The 22,844-nt window shown below is 34.8% G+C and overlaps 2 protein-coding genes across 6 annotated transcripts; both read right to left on the bottom strand.

The window, feature by feature from the left end:
• Positions 1-450: 450 nt before the first annotated feature.
• On the bottom strand, positions 451-12,189 carry HUB1 (histone mono-ubiquitination 1). 3 transcript variants are annotated; one of them, XM_011034654.1, is made up of 20 exons: positions 12,039-12,189; positions 11,693-11,891; positions 10,002-10,163; positions 9,771-9,855; positions 8,733-8,960; positions 8,479-8,640; positions 7,801-7,994; positions 7,626-7,709; positions 7,369-7,488; positions 7,081-7,267; positions 6,755-6,915; positions 6,602-6,673; positions 5,259-5,335; positions 4,653-4,847; positions 4,438-4,510; positions 4,269-4,355; positions 3,414-3,551; positions 2,477-2,679; positions 2,238-2,403; positions 451-1,248 (listed from the first exon to the last, which is right to left on the bottom strand). In XM_011034654.1, exons 2-20 carry the CDS (start codon positions 11,804-11,806, stop codon positions 1,117-1,119), a joined length of 2,640 nt encoding a protein of 879 aa, XP_011032956.1. In that variant the 5' UTR covers positions 11,807-11,891; positions 12,039-12,189; the 3' UTR covers positions 451-1,116. The 3 variants fall into 3 exon arrangements, with proteins under 3 accessions (XP_011032956.1, XP_011032964.1, XP_011032949.1); XM_011034662.1 differs by lacking the exon at positions 12,039-12,189 and adding an exon at positions 11,444-11,489 and having other exon boundaries at positions 11,693-11,784; XM_011034647.1 differs by having other exon boundaries at positions 11,693-12,189.
• A 735-nt stretch (positions 12,190-12,924) lies between these two features.
• On the bottom strand, positions 12,925-18,517 carry LOC105131624 (alpha/beta-Hydrolases superfamily protein). Of its 3 annotated transcripts, none has more exons than XM_011034691.1 (9): positions 18,383-18,517; positions 18,202-18,267; positions 18,014-18,131; positions 16,899-17,142; positions 15,980-16,108; positions 15,849-15,898; positions 15,003-15,100; positions 14,639-14,926; positions 12,925-13,840 (listed from the first exon to the last, which is right to left on the bottom strand). In XM_011034691.1, exons 2-9 carry the CDS (start codon positions 18,259-18,261, stop codon positions 13,352-13,354), a joined length of 1,476 nt encoding a protein of 491 aa, XP_011032993.1. In that variant the 5' UTR covers positions 18,262-18,267; positions 18,383-18,517; the 3' UTR covers positions 12,925-13,351. The 3 variants fall into 3 exon arrangements, with proteins under 3 accessions (XP_011032993.1, XP_011032984.1, XP_011032975.1); XM_011034682.1 differs by having other exon boundaries at positions 18,347-18,517; XM_011034673.1 differs by having other exon boundaries at positions 18,202-18,517.
• Positions 18,518-22,844: the final 4,327 nt, after the last annotated feature.

Consider the following 22,844-nt stretch of genomic DNA (forward strand, 5'->3'; position numbering starts at 1 on the left):
TACTAGGAAACCCAATAGGAAATGAGAATCCGGGTTTAAACCGACTCAAATGGGGTCAAGAATGAATTTTAAATCTAAAGATTACCAGAAAAACTACAGGCAATCTACTTCAAACCGAATCCACATAACCCACCTTGTAAAAATGCCTCTTTTCTCCAAAAGCTAAAAACCGTCAAACAGAAGCCATGGCAAACCTTCTCTTGTAAGCTTGACAACCAAACCCATTCCAAACCAACGGCGGTACTTCTTCCACCAAAGTGCGGTTCTTCCACAAGCGCTTCACTCGCTATCGCGCCTCTTCAGCCACAAGCCACTGCTATTTCCCATGCTAACAAAAACCACAAATGCTCACTGGTCTACTCAATACAAACACCGTTTTTCACGTTTTCCTTCACTTTTCCATAAAATGGTGCATACCTCCCTCTAATGAACACCCGCAATAGCTCAAAATTTTCAGAGAGAATGCCCCCTAGTGGAAATAACATACATGAAATATAACACTACAACATTCACTTTCAAAAGTTCCGTACATACAAGAAGCAATGTTGAGCACATCTAGCACAAACTACTATTATAAACGTCATTAGTTTATAAAGCAAAAAATGTAAACTGATTGATATTCCTGCAAATCTAATGTGTGCACTAAAACCTGTACAGTCAAAAATTAAGTTCCATTCCAGGTATTTTCACTGGATGGAGAAAACTGACATCAAATGCATGAGCCAACTCTCATTGCTATGTGCCAAGGTGATCTCTACAACCTCCAAGGCTTTCAGCAATGGCATTTTGTCGGATTCTGATCTTCTGCAACAAATTGAAACACTATAGTGTCTCCAGCAGTTAATAAGGAACCAACATCCTAGATACATGGAAGTCGAGCAACAAATGAAATCAACCTAGAATCAAATTTAAAATGATCTGCATGGGGATGATATGGACAGGAATTGCACTGGTTCCTGTCACTATTCTCTTGGTAATTCTCTAACAAAAGAATAGGCATGAACCAGCAGGCATCCAAAGGTCAAGGTTCTATCAGGGCAGACAAGCCTCAATGGGACCTGACTTCGAAAAGGAACCTCATCATCAAACAGCATGGTACACCTCATTCCCATGTCATCAGATGTACACTGGCTTCACATCATTATGCCCAAAACTCACGCTACACACTGGACACTTGCGGTGACGACTTTCAACAATTCTCTGTATGCAGGGATTGCAGAACAAATGATAGCATTTTGTAATGACAGCCTGATCGGAAAACAAAATTATTAGAATCACTACACAGTATATTTGGATAAACAGTGGCAAAAATAAGTCATATAATTGACTGATATGTATATCATAAAATCTTGGAGATTATTGATCAATTTGAATAAATACAGTAACAGTAATATTCTAATATTGAACCTATTAGTAACCCAACCCGAATCCCAAAGGAACTCAAGCACCCACTATGAAGAAAAACACTTACTAAATCACCAAAAGTTTTTTAGAACCTCTAGGCAAATATGGTGGAGAATACAACCAGTCAAATTTCAACAAGCCTCTGTCCTAAACTAGTTGAGGTTGCTTCAAAGAAGCTCTTCGTCCATTCTGTAATGTTTTAGGACACTTTATCATAACAACCAAATTTTTACCACACCAGAATGTGAGATTCTTTGCCTAATTTTCTATTCCTTCAATCAAACTCCAAGCCAATCACTTTGTCAGTTTATAGATACTCGTCATTCCACTTTCCTGCAGATTCAGTATTTTCCTTTTCTAGCCTATATGATTTATTAATAAACATGCTATCACAATACCAAGCACTGCATACCACAGAATAGTGCTCATCCATCACACTGCTAATCCTTTCTACCGAGAATAGTACAAGTTTGTTCTCAATTGAAACTACTGCTATTGCCACCTAGTACTGAAGTTCCACTGAGAGTAAGAGCAAGTTGAAATATAATATCTTGCTAGTAAACGTGAAACCAACTGCCTTCCTCAGGAAAAAAGCTGGAGCAGCAGTAAGACCAGAAAATCATAATTCAACATCACTTCATAAAATTCAGTTCCCTTGATGGGAAACCTACTTGTTGGATAATGTACATGTCAAACTTATCTTAGAAATAATGGTTTGATTATGCTTTGCATGCCCTGTTTTCATATCAAGTTATCCAACTAGTAAAGCTGGTTTCATTCATCAAAACAGGACATTAAATCCAGCAAATAGCAGAACAGGGATTGCAAATCACCTCTTTTGGTCTGTCAAGGCAGATACTGCACTTAACTATTTCCCTGTATTCTCTAAGTTCCTGTTGAAGCTTTTCTACAATCAAAGACCCTTCTGTATGTTCTTGAAGACGAGAAAACTTTCTCCTTGCAACTTCCAATTCCTCCTCCATTCTTCTCTTGTCAAATCTGATAAAACAAGCAATGACATAAATGTCTACATTCATACAAATAGGAAGCGGAATGGGATTTATATTGTTACCTCTCTTTCTCTAGATCTATCTGCACCTCCAAAAGAGCAGCTCGACTTCTTTCAACTCTAGATTGGGAATCCTCCAATGACTCTCTTGCTTGATTAGATGATCTTCTCAATTCTAGCAATTTCTTTTGTGTATTTTCCAACATAACCGACCTTTGAAACTTATCTTCTGCAAGTTTATGAACCTGGTCTGAACAATTTTTTAACTGCAAGGCAAAGGCATTCAATACTGATTATACATGTTCCAGTAATGTTGACTCTACTACAAAATGATCCACAACTATGTATGACCTCGTAAAAAAAATTGATCTACTATTTTGCCCTTCAATAATTTAATAATACTAAATACCTTTATTATCAATTAATTAATCTAAACTACCATTTATCCTGGAAAATCATCAACATAATACTAATTATTTACCTAACTTGGAGGCATGCCTATGCTCATCTAATAGTAAGAGAAGTAGTGAAGTACCAAGGCTACAATACCATATGCATAGTGGAAACATCAACAAGATACTCCATACTCCTCAATTCTTAATCTCAAAAAAAAAAAAGATATGAAAGAAGACTAGAATAATAGTGATGGCTTACCTGTTCTTTTTAAACATATTCGCATACATTTATATTATTTAGAAAGTAAAAGGAGAAGGGTTTGGTTGAAAAAGAAGATTGGTTTAATTAAAAGACAATCATCTTCTAAAATAGAAAGATAAAAATAAAAAAATAAAAAGACAAATTAAAAACATATTAGTTATTTATCAATTGAAAAAAATGACAATTTCTCCTTTTATTTCCTTTTCTAATCACATTCAAGAATGTTTATTTTATTTCACATGCCAATTTTTATACTATATGCATGAATACTCTATATGCAAGCCATATGTCAAAATAACTACTATTTCTTGCATATATCAAAATAACTACCACTTAGAAATACCTGATCTTCTATTCTTGCAGCTTTCACATCAAAGAAATCAAGGGAAATATTGCCTTGCTGAATCTCCTTTTCCATGGTTTGTTTGTCCATGAGCAGAGAATCCCGCAGTTGTCTTGCTCTCACACCCTCTAAAACAAGCTAAAACAAGAATAGCAAGATCCACTAAATCATACTGTCAAGTACATACATTTCATATCTTTACCTGAACTCTAAGACGAATCCCTTCACATTTAAAAGTAAATGCAAGCAAAAATTCATTTACATGAATACAAGAAGAGCATCATCATGATAAGCAAGAGTAAAATTATGTAGTTTACAAGTGATGCCTGTTAAAACCATACAAACATAGCAGGTCGCATGTTGATGTTTTGAAGTTCGAGGATGAGGGAAACTCAACCAAGATGTCAAGGAGGTAACAGAATGAAGACCCTATCTCCAGCTACAAACTATTAATACATCTCTTTTCAGTTTAAGATATCAAATCAGTCCATAATTGGTCCTATAGATATTACAAACCAGTACGGCAAAACATGTTTCCATGCCCAAGTAATCAAGAAAAGCTGGATCAAATTCATAACTGTTGACATGTGTAAGGTCAGATATTACCTGTTTAACAGTTCATCTAGCAAAATATAGAAAAATGAACCACATTGCAAGTCTTAAGAACCCCAAAGCTTATATGAATACGAACGTTTCAAAATACAAGTTGGCCATGTAAATACCAATATCACGTCATACAGTAAAGCAAATATTGAACAAACAAAGTAAGACCAAGGGCTTAAGCACTAACAGCTGAAAGACACTGCATGCAGCATAAAACAGTCTACTCAAAGACAGATTATGGAATATGCTAACCTTAATGTTATAATCATCTCTCTCCGTTATTTGCTGCAACAGATGTTGATTTTGAGTTTGCATGTCATCATATGCTTGACCAATTGTCTGAAGCAAAACCAAATAAACAATCTTAAAACAGATGCATTATTGCATTCTAAAAAAAACCTGCAATGAAAATAACACTGACCTCTATTTCAGATAAGTAGGCCTCATTTTCTTCATTTTTTGATTCTAGGACATCAGAAAGTCTAGACATATCCCTGAAAGGAAATAAATGAACATTTTCACACACTGCACTCCCATAATTAGCATGTTAAAATTTAGGTGAGAACAAATATTAGGCCCACCTATTAACCAAAAACAATTACAATGAAAGGATGATTGTTCAATGGAAAGGTTTACATTTTAGAAGCTTCTAGTTTGTGTCTCAAATCAGCAATCTCAGCTTCTGCAGCAGCTAGCTTTTGCTGGGATATGGCCTCGGCTTCATTTGCTGTCTTCACTCGTAATTCCAAGTTTTGCTCATCAAGAGAGAATTTAAAACTTTGAACTTGAGCCCATGCCTTGTATTCCAGATCCCTAGCTTCCAAGACATCCCTAAAATTGCAGAATAAATTTCGAAGCCACCACATAATTTCACATAATCTAGAACCAATGATGAGAAAATGGTATGAACTGGATCGTGCTAATAAATGATTTAATCAAATACTTTACCACTGAGGACGACCCACAGCTAGCATTACTTAGCTAGTATCTTAAAAATAATGATTTTATACCGATGCCTTAGCTAGTATCTTAAAAATAATGATTTTTATACCGATGCAAGAAGTTGGACACCAAATTTAAACAGAGCACAATCATTCAATGTACTTCAATTTCCAGCATAAAGCAACAAACATTCATTAGAATACTAAATGAATATACAAAATAAACTATCTGTAGTTGGTTGAATATGAAGTAGAAGTTCAAGCTATTATGGGGAAAGCAGGATGTATAGATGACTCTGACCTTGAACAAGTGGATTCACGTTGATACATGTCCAAAATCAGTTTCAACTCCAGTATGTTTTCCCTCAGATCTTGGACCTACAACCAAGGAAAAAAGGGGTTCAATTGCTAAATCAGATCATGACAGTTTAATACCCTTAAAATAAGAAAGCAAGGCATCATAAATTCTTCTAGCCCGTGTTCCAGCAGACCTTGGCAAATGGTTATCAGACCACTTGTCAGAGCATAGAATACATTTAAATTTATCAGTAATTTAATATTTCTGAAAAAAAGATAAGCTCACAAGGACTAGAAAAATAAACTTGATCCAGTAAAACAAGTTAAATGTGATGATGAATTTAATGCTCGGAGAGACATCGTTTTTCTACTAGCAAAAACATAGTTGAGGTATATCTATAACCATATTTTGGGTTTCTTGGAAAAAATGAAACATAAGAGAATTCAACAGGAAATAATCCAGTACCTAATCTTTTAAGAATCTCTTGTTTAAGAATACACCACGACAATCATTTTGCTGATTTGAGTTCCCAAATATCATAAAACATTTGGCTGTAGTTCTTCTGGCATAGTCAACAAACGTGGCTAGAGTTTCTTCTGCTAGAGTAAATGAAAGTGACACCTATATAATTTTAAAACTTGTATGGGGTTCAAATCAAACTTCATCAAGAGGTACAAATTTATAAATGCAGCAAAAGCATACCCTGCAGGGATGCACATTTTTTCCTCTGAAACAAAAAAAGTCTCAAAAAATAGCTAGCAAATAAAAGAAAGATGGGCACCAAATGGATCTTTTCGCAACAACATTCCCATGGCCAAAATTTTATGCATCTAGATAAAGGAACACTATGGACGAGTTTTTCAAATAAAATAAAATGTTAATTTTAGGAATTCTTCAACTCCAAAGAAAAGGTAGTCATACATTGAAGTCTTGAATTACAAGTCCTTGAAAGATATGGCGAGGAAAAGTAGGACCCACGACACGTTTCAGGGCAAAAAAAATTCATGACTTGGAATTGGCATTTCAGAGATCCTATTACAAGCTTATGACACAATAACACACTTAAAAACCTAAAATGACCACATTTCATTGGAAGATAATAACAATATAGGATATTAAAACATCAAGGAAATAATGTCAGACAGCAGGATTAAAATGCTATAATTCCTTAAGAGTGACCAACAACAGTACACAGCATGAAGAATTTTTGCAAAAAGCTTTCATTCCATCCATATTCAAGTTCCAAGTTAACCTAGGTTATAAAATCCTCAGGCAGAAAAAAGGAAGGCTTTGAAGTCATTTACAAGCCCCTAAAATTTCTACGAAAATGAAGAATGGAAAAATACCAGAGACTGCAACTTATGTATCTCAGCAATTTGGCTTGTTGATCTGGAAGACAAACTTCCACACTGTTTTCCCTGCTTCAGAAAACAAATCTTAGCAACCTTTAACTGACTTAAATTTAACATATATAAATGCATACACCAGAATGCACCCACCTTCCTATCCAGAACAGTAGAAAGAGACTGCACATCAGCCCGCAAAGAATGAATATCAGAAGAAGCTTCTTTGAATTTACTTAATTGGCTTTGCATAGAGCCCATTTCCTCGGGAAATGAAGAAACCAATGCTTTGAATTCAGCAATCATCTCTTTTCTTCCTAAAATAGAGAGTACTTATCAGGCTTCAGAGAATTAGCATGAATTACAAGTCACACAAAACTACTTTTCTTCCTAAAATAGAGAGTACTTATGAGGCTTCGAGCACAAGAGGGAAGAAGCAGCATGAATTACAAGTCACACAAAAGCATAAAGCAGTAATGCACCTGGTTCTCTTGATGACACTTCCAGATTAGTCTCAATCATGTTTCTTTCATTAATCTGTTTCTGTATCTCCTTTCCTAAATCAGCAACTCTAGAATCGATAACTGCAGTAGATCTTCGACAAACATCAACTAAATCATTTTTCATATTTAGTTCCCTTTCCTTCCAGACAAGGTTATCCTTCTCAACCTGTAATTTCCAGGTACAAAATATTGTCAGCATCAGAGACTAATCCATGCAAAAAACATTTACAGACTCGGGCATAAATGAAACTACCGACCAGTTACAACCTGTAGTTTCTCAAATAAGGCACGATAATGGAGAACCATTGATTTTGATTTCTCTAGTTGATCTTTAAGCAAAAGGTAGGCTCGTGATGAAGAAATAACCTTCACATTCTTCAATGAGTGCTGTAAACCAAAATAATTTCATTCCACTTCTATTAGCACATAAATAAAGCTGCATTTCATTCTATTTATAATATCAAATAAGTGAATCTGCATTGAAGCCCCACCCACCCCCACCCCCCCAAAAAAAAAATCCTAACCTGCAAATTGGATAGCTTCTGTAATATTGTTAACCTTTCTTCATGAAGATCTTTTAGTTCTAGTAGTCGAGAGGAAGCTTGGTCCTGTGAAACTCGAATTAATTAACATGCCTATCTCTTCCAGTTCAAGAAATTCCCAAGAAGGAATCCAATAAAATAAAAGTCAACAACTCACTAAAAGCTCTTTGACAGCAGACTCCATATCCTGAAGATCCTTTTGTTTATCCCTGACCTGATCACCAGCAGCATGCTTGCTTCCCAAGTTTAAGACAGGGAAGAATGCCCCTTTAGTTGCATTTCTCTCCGCTTTAAGTGTTGCCAATTTACAGTTGCTGTCATTTAATTCTGCAACTGTGGTCTCCAATTCACCTATGGAAAACAAGCAGATGCGCAACAGTCACACTTACAAAAGCATATCAGTCAATGATGATTAATTTTCAAGTAAAAAGAAGGAATAGCATAATGCAGTGTGTAGTTTGCTCAGTCATAAACCTGCTCTTGCAAAACCAAATTATTTCCTCCAGATTTTCCAAACATTAGATGAATGGCTGAAACGATCTTATCAAAGAATGATAGCATAAAACTCGTTCCACCATTGTACAATAACAAATCAAAATTAGTAAATAACTGTAGAGAGAGAAAAGGTATCCAAACATGCCAAACCTTATCACCAAGCATGCGTGATGTGTATTTAAATGTGATATAGTGTGCTAGTGAACATATACAATTAAACAAGACCGTTTTTAAAAAAAAAGGACACGTACCTATGCATGTATCATAAACAGGATATGTTGTTAATTTGAATAAAGGAAGAGGGGCCCTCAGATGAACACTAAAGGATTCAAAATGTTACCTTTTAGATGCTTAAGCTCAGCTTTATTTTTTGCATCACTGTCTCGATGGTTCTGCAATTCCCTTGCCAGTGATTTGTGCTTCAAATGAAGGTCACTTAGCCCTAACCTCAAGTTCTTAAGTTCTGTCTCCAATTCATTAGATATTGTTTCCCTACAAGCATCTAGCAAAGGAGAAACATACATAGGAACTGAGAAAAATCTGAAGTAGCCCAAGACAAATATAACACAGACACCTGTGGCAGTATACTCCTACCATCTGCTGTAAGCTGTTTCAAAACTGCTGCACGTAATCCATCCTTCAGATACCAAAGGCCATTGATTGTAGCCACTAAATTATGTACAATGCTTTTATTCTTTTCAAAGGCAGTTTCTCTATCCACTTCCATCTGATCAGGGCAGTTACTTGCAGAGGAACTTTCAGTTGCACCAGTTTCCATAAGTCGGCTAAGAAATGCATCCTTGAGAGAAGATGAGCCCTCGTCTGAAAGGAAATTTAATAATATCCTATTAGAAAATGACCGAAATTTAATAATATCCTATTAGAAAATGGCCTTGCTTTTATATATATATATAAAAAAAACACTATTGATAATTTTTAATCATCACATAAAGACTGGTTATCAAATTTGTGTCCACTCTGAAAGCACACATGTATTAAATCTACAAACACTGGAGCCAACTTTTTCCTAGCTGCTCACTTTGAACTGCATAAATGCCGCACACATTGCTAAAATACCCTCCCCCCAAATACACACACATATGTTTCTGAAACCTACCCACACAAATGACCATGCAAACCCATGCACACATGCATAGTTACAAAAGCCACACACCCACCAACCTACCAACCACAACACATGAATTTCCCAAAATATTTTTGAAATTTAAACCAACTTCCAAGACAATTGGCATCTCATGGATGTTATAAGCATTAAAGTTGTAAGATAATAATTTGCAAAGAAGAGGTAAGACTACTCAAAAAAGTTTCCTTGCTGTAATCAAACAAGCAAATTAAGCATGCATACAAAGCCAAGAGTCACCAAGTATGGCTTGTACAAGCTAAAATTTCAGGAACTATATTATGTCATGTGCCAAAAGGTGGATTCTTATTCGCCTTGTACAGTTTTCTCCCATGTATATATATTAATTAGTCATAAATAGCTATCACAAGAAAGCAAATGTTAGGAATGGATAGCAATGAATTCATGCTATCTAAGCAAGTGTTACCAGTAAAATGCTAAGGGGAAAAAATAAAAAACCAGAGAGAAGTAATACATTACAGTTTCCTCACCTTTCGTGATTGGTACATGTTTGACATTTTGCCCATTGATCCACTCTTTTGTGCGGTTGGAACATGTTTCCAACTCAGTCACCAGCTATTGTTAAAAAAAGTCAACATTCCCACAATTACAATAAGGTACTGTGTGTAGATAACGCTGAAAGATATCTTATGCTTTAAATTCTCTGAACTAGTGTATAAAAAGAAAGATAATATGAAGAACAAAAAAGCCCAAGGAATTACCACTTCCCAAGACTTATTGACAGCCTTTAATGTGGAATTGTATGGTTGCTGTTTCTTCTTCAGTAGAGATAACTTGTTTTCAAGTGCAGAATGCTCAACCTTCTGAGCCTCTAACTTCTGTTGAAGCTTTTGATTTTGGTATTGAAGAACAGCAGTATCAAGCTATATCATCAAAAGAAAATGTGAGTTCACAACAAACAAGCTACTCGTTAGTGACATTACAGTTTGGTACTTATCACTGTTCTCAAAGGCAAAAGGCGCCAAGCCTATAAAATGACTGAGGTGCTACGCGCTCACCTGAATGAACCAAGGTGATAAGCTATAAATTAAAAAAAAACATATATAAAGTTATATTTTTCACCCTTAAAACAAATTATGATAGTTTAAAGTAGTTAGTAGCCAAGTAGATTAAAAAGAAAAATTAAATATCATCATCATTATTCATTAATCTTCAAAAACATCTCCATCCATGCTTTCCTCTCCTTCACTTGAATCCTCCATTTCATGATTATAATTGAAATCCTCATCTCTCAAACTATACTGCACTTGTTTAGAAAAAATTGAAGTAGTAGTTGTACAGAGAAAAAATTGAAGTATTAGTTGTACAGATGTGCTGTTCTTTGACTGCCACTATTGAAAAAAGAAAGTGCGGTTGACTCCCACTATTGAAAAAAGAAAGTGCAGTTGGTGTTTCTCTTGTAAGTGTCTTTCATTGTCTGTTTGCCTCCCACTTTAATGATTTTTTTACCCTAATCTTGGTTTTTTTAACAAAAAATAACCCTAAGTTGTTTCTTGTGGAATTAAAAAAATGGACATATAGTTCAAAACATAAATCATAAAAAAAAAAAAACCAACAGAGAAGGAAGAACTTCAAGCAGGCACTAGCCTTAGCACCTTGCACCCACTCACAAGGTGCTCACCTGGGCGGCGCCTCAGAACCTCTTGACAACTCTGATACTTCTAGATATAGAACTTTCTGAGTGCAGTGCCATATAAAGGTTCTAAAAAGCCAAGTTACCCATTATACACTGGTACTAGTAGATATAGAAATTACTGAGTGCAGTAACATATAAAGCTTCTAAAAAGCCAAGGTACCCAGTATTGGAAAATCTAAAATAGCAGCTAAACTGCTGCAGCCATCAAGCCCCAGAGCTAGAGAATTACACAAATAAATGATTCACAAGCAAAGAGAGAGAACACATTGCCTGGAAATGTATTTTTGACCATGAAAAATTGATTTTAGAGATAGACAGGCAGCAACCTCATTGGACTTAGATATCCATTCATTGAGTTACAATGATAGATGACTAAATTACAAGAGACAAATTGTAGACAAGTTAAGCATTGCAAAAATTCAATGTATGAATATTTATTGAAGATCGTTAGCTTAATAAGTCGTAGGCTACAAGAGTAGAACATTCAAGCAGATAAAACAATCCGACCTCATTTGAACACATCCCTGCAAAACTCTCATTTAATCACCATCATCTGATTTAACAAATCAAACACACATAATTATCCAAGTGATGCAGCCCATAACCCTACAAGTATATGATTTTGTTTTACTCATAACCCGATAAACCCAGAGCATCAAGACCATCAGATTCATAACATAAAACAGAACCCGCACAAGATTCCTCAAAATCATTAAAAGAAAAGGAGAAGCAGTCAAATTGCGAAAAAGTTCAAACCTTTTTGTCCTCGGACAGATGCGATAACGGCTGCTTTTTAGCCATAGCAGCTGTTGGTGATGATATAGAGCTGAAGTGACGCCGTTTTCTGTCTGGCTCACCTGTACTCCCCATTGAAAAAAAAATTGCAACAACAAAACAAAACTCCCTCCCCCAGCAACTTCACTCACATGAGCGCACACACAAATTTCAATTAATCCTAATTCAAAACATATCAAACACTAAATTTAACAATTAAATTTCTCGAAACCCTAATTCAGAACCGCCAAACAAGCAGTTTGGTTTTCTTTTCACCAAAAAAACCCTAACCCTAAACCTAACCCTAATCAAAGAGTCTATAACTTACTGTGAAATTTGATTTCCTTTCTCAAACCGATAATTAAAAGAACAAAAGAAGTTTAAATCTTTTTTCTTTTTCTTTATTTTTCATTTCCTCTTCGGTCTCTGCTCGGGAGCGTGAGGGAGACGAGACGGTAGTTTGTTTGTTTGTTGTGACTGATATTTTAGCATAAAGAGAGAGCGTGAAATTCCGTGACTCCTAGAAGGGTAATTTTGGGAATTAAATGCTACCGCTAGGAATCTGTGGCCTGCTAGTGGCACGACGAGGTGAGAGAGGCAACATGATTGTCTGGAAAGTGATATTAATTATTTTTTAAATTATTATTTTATTTAAAAATATATTAAAATAATATACTTTATATTTTAAATTTTATTTTTAATATAAAAAATAATATATTAAAATAATATACTTTATATTTTTAATTTTATTTTTAATATCAAAAATAATAAATAAATAAATAAACTTCGTTGAAATGCGGGCTTGCTTTCTAATTTTTACCATTTAATAGCGGTGATTTATCATTATCATTTTTATTTTATTTAATTTTTATTAACATCATCACTTATTTCACTCTTTCTACTCTCCGATGAGTATTTTTCTTTTTTTTCAATTTAAGTGAGTTATACTTGATTGATTGAAATTTAATGAAGACACACAACGCAAGTAACGGGTTTAGCTTAAAGTGAATGCTGGAATATGATTGGTGGAAAGGGGAAAAGCATTTTGAGGCTCGAGTATCTTGAGACCTCGGAATGTTGAGCTTCTTTCAGTTTTTGCTTCACATTGATTGTTTACGGTACAAAATTAATTTTAAATCAAATTAATTAATAGATTTCTAAGTTAGCTTATTTTGTTTAATTGATAGATCCATCGAGCAAGCATGCACACACGCTCACATTCACGAGGCGACTTTACACGTGCAACTTAGATAAAATGTATTGTTACCAGATGGAGGGATACACTACCGCAGCCCCTCTCCTTCCCCGAAAAATAAAAATTTAAAAAAAAACCTAAAAAAATAGCTCTACTTCGATGCGAAACAAACGTATCGTCACCGTGAATATAATTTGCGTGCAACTCAACGAGAGCTGGCTCAACTAATCCAGCTCCAGCTCTCGAGGTTCATCAGTTTCAAGTCGTCGAAGAGCGAGTTTCCTAGTTGTTACAAGGACACTTGCTAGACTCAGTTGTTGATGGCCTTCATTCCACCAAAGCAGGAGAGGTGGGGAAAGGAGTTCGGATTCTATATACCCAAATGAGCAAATTATCAAGTACAACAGCAGCACAAGGAGGAGGCGAAAAGCAAGATCGCACTGGGCTCATTCATCTTTCATTGCAAATTCATGTCTCTTCCTTTGACCGACTTCCAAAAGCAATGTTAACAGAGCTTCACACACTTGAGAAGCATCCCAATCAGAAGCGTCGCCGTTCAGAGATGAATAGACCATCCAAGCATGATCCAGTTTACATTTGGGTCGCACTACTGTGGATCCAGGGACTTCTGCATCCCGGCATGTGACAAGCCCGTCACTCTTCTCTCCATACCTGATTTGTAGTAGTTGGGCACACGCGGCCATTGCAGCACCAAGGGGTATTACCACTGGGAGTCTTGGTGATTCACCAGCAGATAGAGGTGCCATCAAGGGCAACTCTGCATGAGCAACATGAGACAGTGTGGCTAGAACAGCAGGTGTAATGCCTGCTTCAGTATGAAAAGATACAACAGGAAGCTCGCTTGGCAATTGGTGTTTCCTCAAGAATTCCTTCCTCCTCTCATAAGTCAAGTCTTCTAAAGCTTGCATGTCACCCTACAAGGTTTGTGTATAACACAAGAATTAGCACAAGTCAATTAAACGATTTCCTAGAGATGAAAATAAACTTGACCATTAAAACATAATTTATTTAGAAAAATATTGAAAGCAGACTTATTTTAGAAACAAAATGAAATCTAACTCCAGCTCAATAAACATATCATGCCATGCCCCGATTAACTTGACTCGGCTAGATCTTCTCTGCATGCATTATCCACAGCAGCATGCTATGTCTTTTCAACTTTCCATTCAAATCTTGTTTGGCCCTCTCTTGGTATTGATACCAGTTTAGACTGGAATAGATAGCTGTTTAACACAGCACAAGGCCTTTATCAACAAATTCATATCTTGTTTGGTTCTCTTTTCCCGGTTTACTGGTGCAATAACTGTGTCAACTTGTCTTCATCAGCAATTATGCAGTAGGTACAACTAGATTTCCAGAATTGGCTTACAGTTATAGTCCTATGATGATCCTTTCTCAACTCAATCTATCAAAAGATGGCATTCTATCTAATTACATTGTTTGCTTTCTAACAATTATAATGCTTAACAACCCATTAACTAATATCTTATTTACATTTTGATGGCCACCACAAAGAAGGAATAAATGCCAATAGATTGAGTATTGCAATCAAGTACTTCTAAACAACTTCATTTAAAAAGGTAAAAAAAACACATACATGTGTGTGTGTGTGTGTGTGTGTGAGTGGGTGCGTGTCACGTTACTTTATGTGTCCATGCAGGTGCATGTGTAGTCATATTGAAAGGAAAAAAAAAGGAGGAAATACCGAGTACCTTAATCACTTTACAGATTATAATCTCCATAAGTCTCCGTATATTTACATAATCTCCAAGCTGTCCTTCACGTAAAATATCCGAAGCTATCGGACTACCACCATATGGACTCTGCGCTAATGCTAATCCGACAACCTTGTCTTTCAAATCTGACCAATACAATGACAAAGCAGCCGCAGCATCTACTCCCCCTTTGCTATGTCCAAGAAGCATGACGCGTTTCTGTGAACCCCAGTAAATTTCCTCAATATATTCTTTTATCTCTCTGGCATTTTTCTCAACTGAAGCCTGGTTAGCCATTGTACAAGCTCAGTATAGAATATGTACAGCATGATCACGCAAGGAAGAACGACCCAATAAGTACCTCACTATGAATCTTGGCAATGTGACAAGCCAGACCCATCTTTGAGAAACTTGTTTTTGTAGAAACAAAATAAAGCGGTCCATGATTACTGAAAAGACCTGACAAGTTAACCAGCAAAGTTGCACAAACCATTGATTCCGGGATACAAAATAGAAAAATAAAAAAAAAATTCAAACCATACCCTCTGAATCAGGCTTTTAATTTGTCATGTGAGATTTCATATAAAAATTCAATAATAACCTAAGCCTTTGAAAAGAGATTATCATATCAACTCCTCCAAAAGTGTTACATTGCATGATAATGAAATTAGGCCATTGAGGCTGTCTTTCTATCCAATTGAGTGGTTTTTGGCATCACAATTTGACAGGGCATATGTTGAAGTCAAGTTCCTCGCAAAAGCTTGCCTAGATGATTAATTTATCATTATATTGAATTCATCTTGAAAATCTTGCCAAAAAATGACTAACCAATCTGCGTCATATTACCATATAGTTTGTGATATTCAATGCCTTTTGACACACCAATGCTGGATAAAAGTTACGGTGCCCGTTCAAGACCTTGACCCTAACTCCTATGGCCTACCTAAAAGGTGACTAGAACTTGTATGAATATAATCTCATATGGTTCAAGAGGACTTCAGGAAGAAAAGCAAAAAACTTAAACATGGTCTTGCTGATATGACAAGTACAATTGCACACGATCACGTCATTGAGATCAAGTCTAGAACACTTTAAACATGCAAGATGCTCAATTAAACAAGCAATATGCTAAGTGATGATTACCCAATGACTAAATATTTTATTCATAGAGCTACAAACTGGCATTATTCTACATAGAAATTGCTACCTGGCACCAACAGATAAACTATCGAATTTGGCAACTTGTGTAGACCATGCCTGGTAAAAAGAGAAAAGATCTCAATCACCAACTAAATGACCATGTTCGACGTCTTAAGGATCCAAGGAAGCTTTATGTACCTTATGTTGTCAAGAATTTCCATAAACCTTCCAGTTCCATCTTCAACTGAAGGCATACCTGAAGCACGTTGCAGCCAACCTATATCGTCCGCGGATCCACGAACAGTCCTCCGTGCACGCTCAATAAGCCTACAAGCAATCATCACATGATCCAAAAGGACAGGTAAAAAACCTAATTATATGCTAAACCAATCCACACATCAAGGGCACATAAAACAGATTGGGAAACTTCAAATACTGTTCCCACATCTTGACAAAATCACAAGAAATGGAGAAAAAAATGGTTTCACTCATTTCTAGTTCCTGATACATGGGTAAAAGTAAAAACTCAATCTTGATAAATGAGATAAACAATTTTCTGTCAGCAAGGAAATACAAAGAACCACTGTCGTTTATGTAATTGCAAATGATAGCAAAGCAAACTATCAAGAAACTGAAAACATCTCATTATCAAACCAGAAACCTGTGCTTTTAATCCTAGGATCTACCCCAACTCTATCCCACAATATGAAACAAAATTTTACAATGTCTGCTTTGCCTATGCATACATGTTAAGAATGGCTAATAAATATTGTCCTGCCTCATTTATTTAAGTATTAACTTTCTGGAATTACACTTCCATGAATACTTTTCAAAAGATAGAATAATTAACACTCTTTAATGAACTGCAGATAAGGAACATGAAAGAATCGGCACTTTCACTTTTAATAATAGATAAATATACGGGGCTGACCAAAAAGGAAAGATGATCATTCGTTGTGAGACAGAAGGAGTGACATATACTAAATGACTAGCTCACTATGTACCATGTTAACATCCTGTACATTTTGCAATCCATTTATCATGTAAAATACTGTATCTGGCAAAATTATCCTGTAAGAAATACTGAAGCAAAAGTAAGAAAGAAGGAGCCCAATACCCTTGAAACATTGAAAGTCCGCTTTGACCACTGTTATTTGATTGTACAAGTGCACTAGTATTTTGAGATGGTCCTTCAGAAGAGTTTATTGTTACTCCAGCATGGATAGGAGGGGTATCGGTGGCAGAATGACTTCCACTTGAAGATGGGAGATCACTATCCAGAGAGGCCCCATTTTGTGTGGAAGAAAACGTTGTCAGCTCCTGCTCATGTGTGACAGAAACCCCCGAAGAAGGATATTCCACTGTGACACATCCAATAATTCTTTTTAGCAACATAAACCATGGCCCATTGCATCACATAATGGTAAAATTCTTAAGCTTACAAGCTTAAGGAAGCATGTTTGAATTTTCAGAACAGATTTTCATGGAAAAAAGCAAAAAAGGTAGGGTCTCGGTAATTTTTCTCCCAAGACCCACTTTGGTGTGATCATAATTGAGAAATGGCCTCTTAATGGACAAGAGGTCTGGAAATTAAATGCATAAATGGCAAATAGTGGCATCGCAGAAAGGCACTGTCTTTGGAAGGACAATATTTGCTGATTTGGATCTGTAGTGCTATTTAAGTAAATGTACAGGAGGTAAAGATTTAAAAACCAGTCACGAACAGTGATAAAAAGATGTGATGATACTGACTTTACCCCCTCAACCGAGTCTACATTTTAAAATTAAAACAAGTCTACATTTTAAAATTAAAACAATAAGAAACATGAGGAAATGGTGAAACCTAAGAGTATGGTAATCATGCCATTTTCCCTTAAACGAGAAACATGCATGGACAGGGAAGTGTAACAACTAGAATCTCATTTCAAAGATTAAAAAAAACCAGCATTTACCTCAATGAGTGAGAAGCGTAAGAAAAATATATGAGTTCCCTTAAGTAAATAAGGACACAAGAGGTCCAGAACAGATTCCAAAGGCTGCAATAAATAGGCAAGTGCGAACTCCACTTCACTATTTTTATATTGCTAAAAATGTAAGTATTTCCCAACCAAGAAACACATAAAAGAACTGTGTATTGACAAATTATATATAATAACAAAAGAATCATCATTTATCACTATCCTAATTCGCGTATTTAAAACAAACAAGTATTATAATTGAAAATTAATATACCAGAATAATCAGAGAAGCAGCGGGTAAACAACGAAGTAGATTGAACTAGATAAGAGGCAGCTTCATTTAAGGATGGCACTGATGTGAATAACTGCGGAATTAGCCCATCATTCAGCGACTGAAAAAACCAAAAAGAAAAATCAATAAAATACTCCACATAATTAAAAAAGATAAAAAAAATGAATTACCAAGAAAGGCGTGGTTGATTCTTCACTACTTCTTCTAGGGTTTCCTGGTTCCTCCTCCATCAGGATCTTTCAAAAATTAGCGAAATTGAAAGAGAAATAATTCAAGATAATGACAGCTGTGATTAACATTGATTAATTGAAATACCTATCAGGAGAATTTATTATTTGTTGGGGATATTACTTGGAATTGGAAGAAAGTGAAGCGTGCTTTCTGTTGTTGGTTAGATTTCTTCGAATAAACGCAAGGAATCCAAAATGCAACGGCAAAGTAGAAGAGGGGGTGATAATAAACACGTAGGCTCTAGTGTTTGATGACCGCGCGGGACCTGTATTTATAGATCTGGGCCTGGATTACTTCGAATCTTACACGGCAGTTTCGTTTACGCTGATCGAGGGATGTTTAATTATTACAAGGGTAATTTCAGTTTGGGCCTGTGAATGGCCCAACAAGGAAGCATGATTATAAACTAGGGTTAGGTTATTTTTATGCCCTAGAAGTCAATATTTTCCAGAAGGAACCGTAATCACTTGATAACAATAATTGTTAAATTCAGCCGGTTAATATGAGAAACTAGATTGAAAAGACTCGGGTCTGAAAACTTGATTGAATCAAGTTTTTAGTTAAATTAAACAGAACATTTCTTTAATAAAACTCGAGTTTTTAAAAACTTGATTAGTAAAATAATTAATACCAGGTTAAAAATGAACGTATGAGACAATGCTATTTTAATAAAAATTAATGACCACATGAATCTTCAGTTGATTTGAAGATATAATAAAACTTACTTTTTTTTGGATGATTTCCAAGTTCAGAGTCTACTATGATAAGAACACTAACTTGAAAACGAAGAAAAGAAACATTGCAAACGTTCGATTGCTTGTTAAACTTCCTTACATATATAAAAGACTAAATGCTAATTTCCTAAGAAAAACTAAAAAATAATATGGCTACGATTTCTGGTTAACCCGCTCGCATTCATCGATCCACTCACAGTATATGTCTATAGGCTCGGTCAATGGAGTGAGATTGGTCTCGTAGCCAGCGTGACATATGGAGCATGAGATTTCGCCAATGTTCAGATCCTTGTCGAAGGAGCACCCAACAGTGTTTTCAAGTTGGCAGAATGGGCAACGAAAGACTGTATCAAGCTTTAGCTTTGGCTTCTTCACAGGACGGTTGTTTGATCTTGACTTTCTCCTTGCCATTGTGAATATAAACAGATTGCTCTCAAAACAAAGAAGATTAGTGAGTGAATGGTAGGTGTTTTTGATTCAGGGCTGGCAAATAATATGATATGATAGGGTTTATTACGTGCTTCTTTTATATAGTGCATTGCCACCGACTTTATCCCGTTATAATGAGAATCCTGAATTTCTGATCCACATCGGATTAGATGGTTGATGGGTATTTTTTCTCTGGCTCCTTGAAAAATTCCGAACGGGCCTCGGAATGGTTGGGCCCCGAATTACAAACTAATTTTTCTTTATTTATTTTTTATAATGAATTACCCTACAAGCTGATATCCGGGCAAAACGCAGAATGTTTGCATGTTAATTTGATCACTTTTAGTCCACTTGAAGGAAAAAGTGTAGGCAAGAAGCAAGAACAAGATCTCTATCACCATTGAAATCATGCCTGAAGTTGTCCAGTAAACTTGATTTCCACTCGTCCAACGTCTTCTTCTGAAAATTAAAATCCAGATGCATGTGTGGTTGCAGGATTTGATTATACGCTACGAAGAAGGGTGTCTTCAAAAGTAATGCCTGGTTCAAATGCTAAGGCAAGTCGCTACCTTTCCCCTCCTTTCTTCCACTCTTCCCTCATATCTTCCAAAACACACAGACCATGGTGTTGTTGCTGATGTTACCATAGTCCATTAGACAAAGAAACTGGGGTTCTTTGATTGTTTTCGGCTGTGTCCTCACTTTAAGTTCAGTGACACCTCCATAACAGCCTAGCTAGGAAGTAAAACATTAAACAGCCAACATCACTCCGTAAGCCCAGATGACTAGCGAGGTCTCACTGGAAGAAACATGGAGAAAGTGGGTGATAGCTTCTACCGGCCCTCCCCCGTTCCTCGATGCAAGAAACGCTTGCTTTCAATACCTTCTAAACAACTGATGGATTAGCTATTTCGAGCCTTCTCTTGATTATTGGAGAGCCCTCGGTTGCAAGCTCAGGCTACTTGTCTAGTATCTGCTTGAACATGACTGCATCTTGTCTTCACACACAGTAGTGATCACAGGAATCGATTCATGATGTGCACCATTGACAACTGACATATAGAGCCTGCGACCTCGCCAGTGTTCAACTTCTTGTTGAAAGCGCCCAACCCTGACTTCATGTTTGCAAAATGGACCACGAAAGAACTTCACAGGACGGTTTGATCTTCACTGTCTCCTTCCCATTGTAAATACAAACAGAATTCTTTCTTGGATTAGAAATACCAGAAAGAAGATTGGTGCGCGAGCGAGCAGAGTAGTTGTTGATTCAGGGCTGACAAATAATTTGGTGGGTCATATGGTTTACGTCTACTAACATTATTAATAATCATTTAACATCATTGACACATTGGCCATGGACATCATAAGTTAGTCCATTAACCAGAGTTAATTGTTGAATTTTTTTATAAAAAAAATGTATAAATTCTCCTTTGTAAATAACAGTTTACTCCAACGAAGTTGTTCTTCTCGTCTGGCATTAAAAAAAGTAATAACAAAATTTATTTATTTGATTGGAGCAGGATTATTGGATTGCAATTTGCAGGTATTACTCCATCCAATGGCAGAGCTATCCTATCGAGGTACATGCAGACTGTTAACATGTCTGACCTTCAACCCATCCAAGGTGAAGGAAGAAACTGTAGTGTGAACTATGAAGCAAGAAAAGTTTTGATACTAGTTAGGTGATTGCATAAAAATATCAAAAGGAGGTAAAAAAAAATTAAATAAAAATATTTAATATTCAAGTAATTGGCTCGAAAGAATTTAATAAAATTAGTTAATTTAATAATATAATTAAAAAATAAAATATCAACAATAAATAAAAAATAATAATTTAATGCAAAAGATAAACGCTTGCCAATATTATAAAAATATTCTCAAAACATTTCCATGACTTAATTTATTAACAAAGTAAATTAAAAGAGAATAGAATAATTGTATATAAAAAAATATGCAAAAAAATATTAATCTAAAAAAATAAGATAAAAAAATTAATTACTGTTAACTTTTTAAAATGTGACCCGGGTTATAAAATCGAAAGCACTGTACATTAAAAAATCATGAAGGTTAAAATTATAGTAAAAAATATTAAAAAAAAAGGCAAAAACAAATTTTAAATTTGAGAGTTAAACTGAAAAGAATAAAAACATTAACAAAATAATAAAAATGAAAAGAACAAAAATCAAAATAAAAAAATACATAATAAATTGGAATTAAAGGGTGAAACTAAAAAAAATGAAACTTTAATTAAAAAGTTAAGAGAAAAAATTAAAAAATCATAAAAATACACATCAAATCTTTAACATCAAAATATAATTAAAACAATGAATATACATAATTCTTCAACATGTTTTTTTACACTAAAACAATTTATAAATGTAAATCGAAAAACTTATGCACGCATTTTATTAAACAACTCAATAACAATTGTGTAAAGCAATTAAAAAAAATTATCAACAATAAACAAAAATAAAATTCAGAAAACCACGCAAAAAATAAAGATCAAGACATCGAACATCGCAATATAGGTGTTTTACTTAGTTATGTTTAATGAATTTTTCTATCAAAATAAATTTGAATTGCAAAGCATATAAAATTTGTAATAGAAACTGATACATATATAAAATTTATTGAATAAAAAAATAATGCTAGACAGCACATCTAAAAAATCTTATAAAAAATAATATTTAAAAAAAAATTAATCAATATAATTTTTTTAAAAAAAAAACCATAGATGAACTAATCTTATAAAAAATAATATTTAAAAAAATTAATCAATATGATTTTTTAAAAAAAAAACCATAGATGAACTATACTTACATCTTTAAAATATTAAACACACTTAATATCATTTAAAAATAATCACAATCTAATTAAAATATAAACCCAAAATTTATTTCAAAAAAATAAACATAAATAATACATTATTTTAAAACAAATTTAAAAAAAAAAAGAATCAGGTTAGGTATTGATTGGCCTAGTAAGCCACACTTAGATATATTTTCTAGGTATCTTTAAGGTAAAAAAAAATATAAATGTAATTTCCCTCATCATATGAAACTCTTTAACACAAAAATCATTTGTTTTGGTGCTCGTAATTTTCTCTGATAGCTACTTTCTTTTTCTAAGCTAAAATTTGACGATTCCCTCTCTCTTCTCCTAAAAAACCTCCAAAAAATGAAATTAAATGTTAAAATATATTTTCTTAAAATTAAAGGAATTGGTCATCTAATTTCTAAAAAAAATGAGGAATTAAAATGAATGTGTTAATGAAAGTTTCACCTTGTCTTCTATCATAACTCAAGATTTTCATTTTAGTTCTTTGTATGAATGTGTTAATGAAAGTTTCACCTTGCCTTCTATCATAACTCAAGATTTTAGTTCTTTTTCTTTCAATTAAACTCTTTCTCCTAAAAAAA

This window comes from Populus euphratica, unplaced genomic scaffold (assembly GCF_000495115.2).
Source record: "Populus euphratica unplaced genomic scaffold, PopEup_1.0 scaffold2.1, whole genome shotgun sequence".
NCBI classification, from domain to species: domain Eukaryota; kingdom Viridiplantae; phylum Streptophyta; class Magnoliopsida; order Malpighiales; family Salicaceae; genus Populus; species Populus euphratica.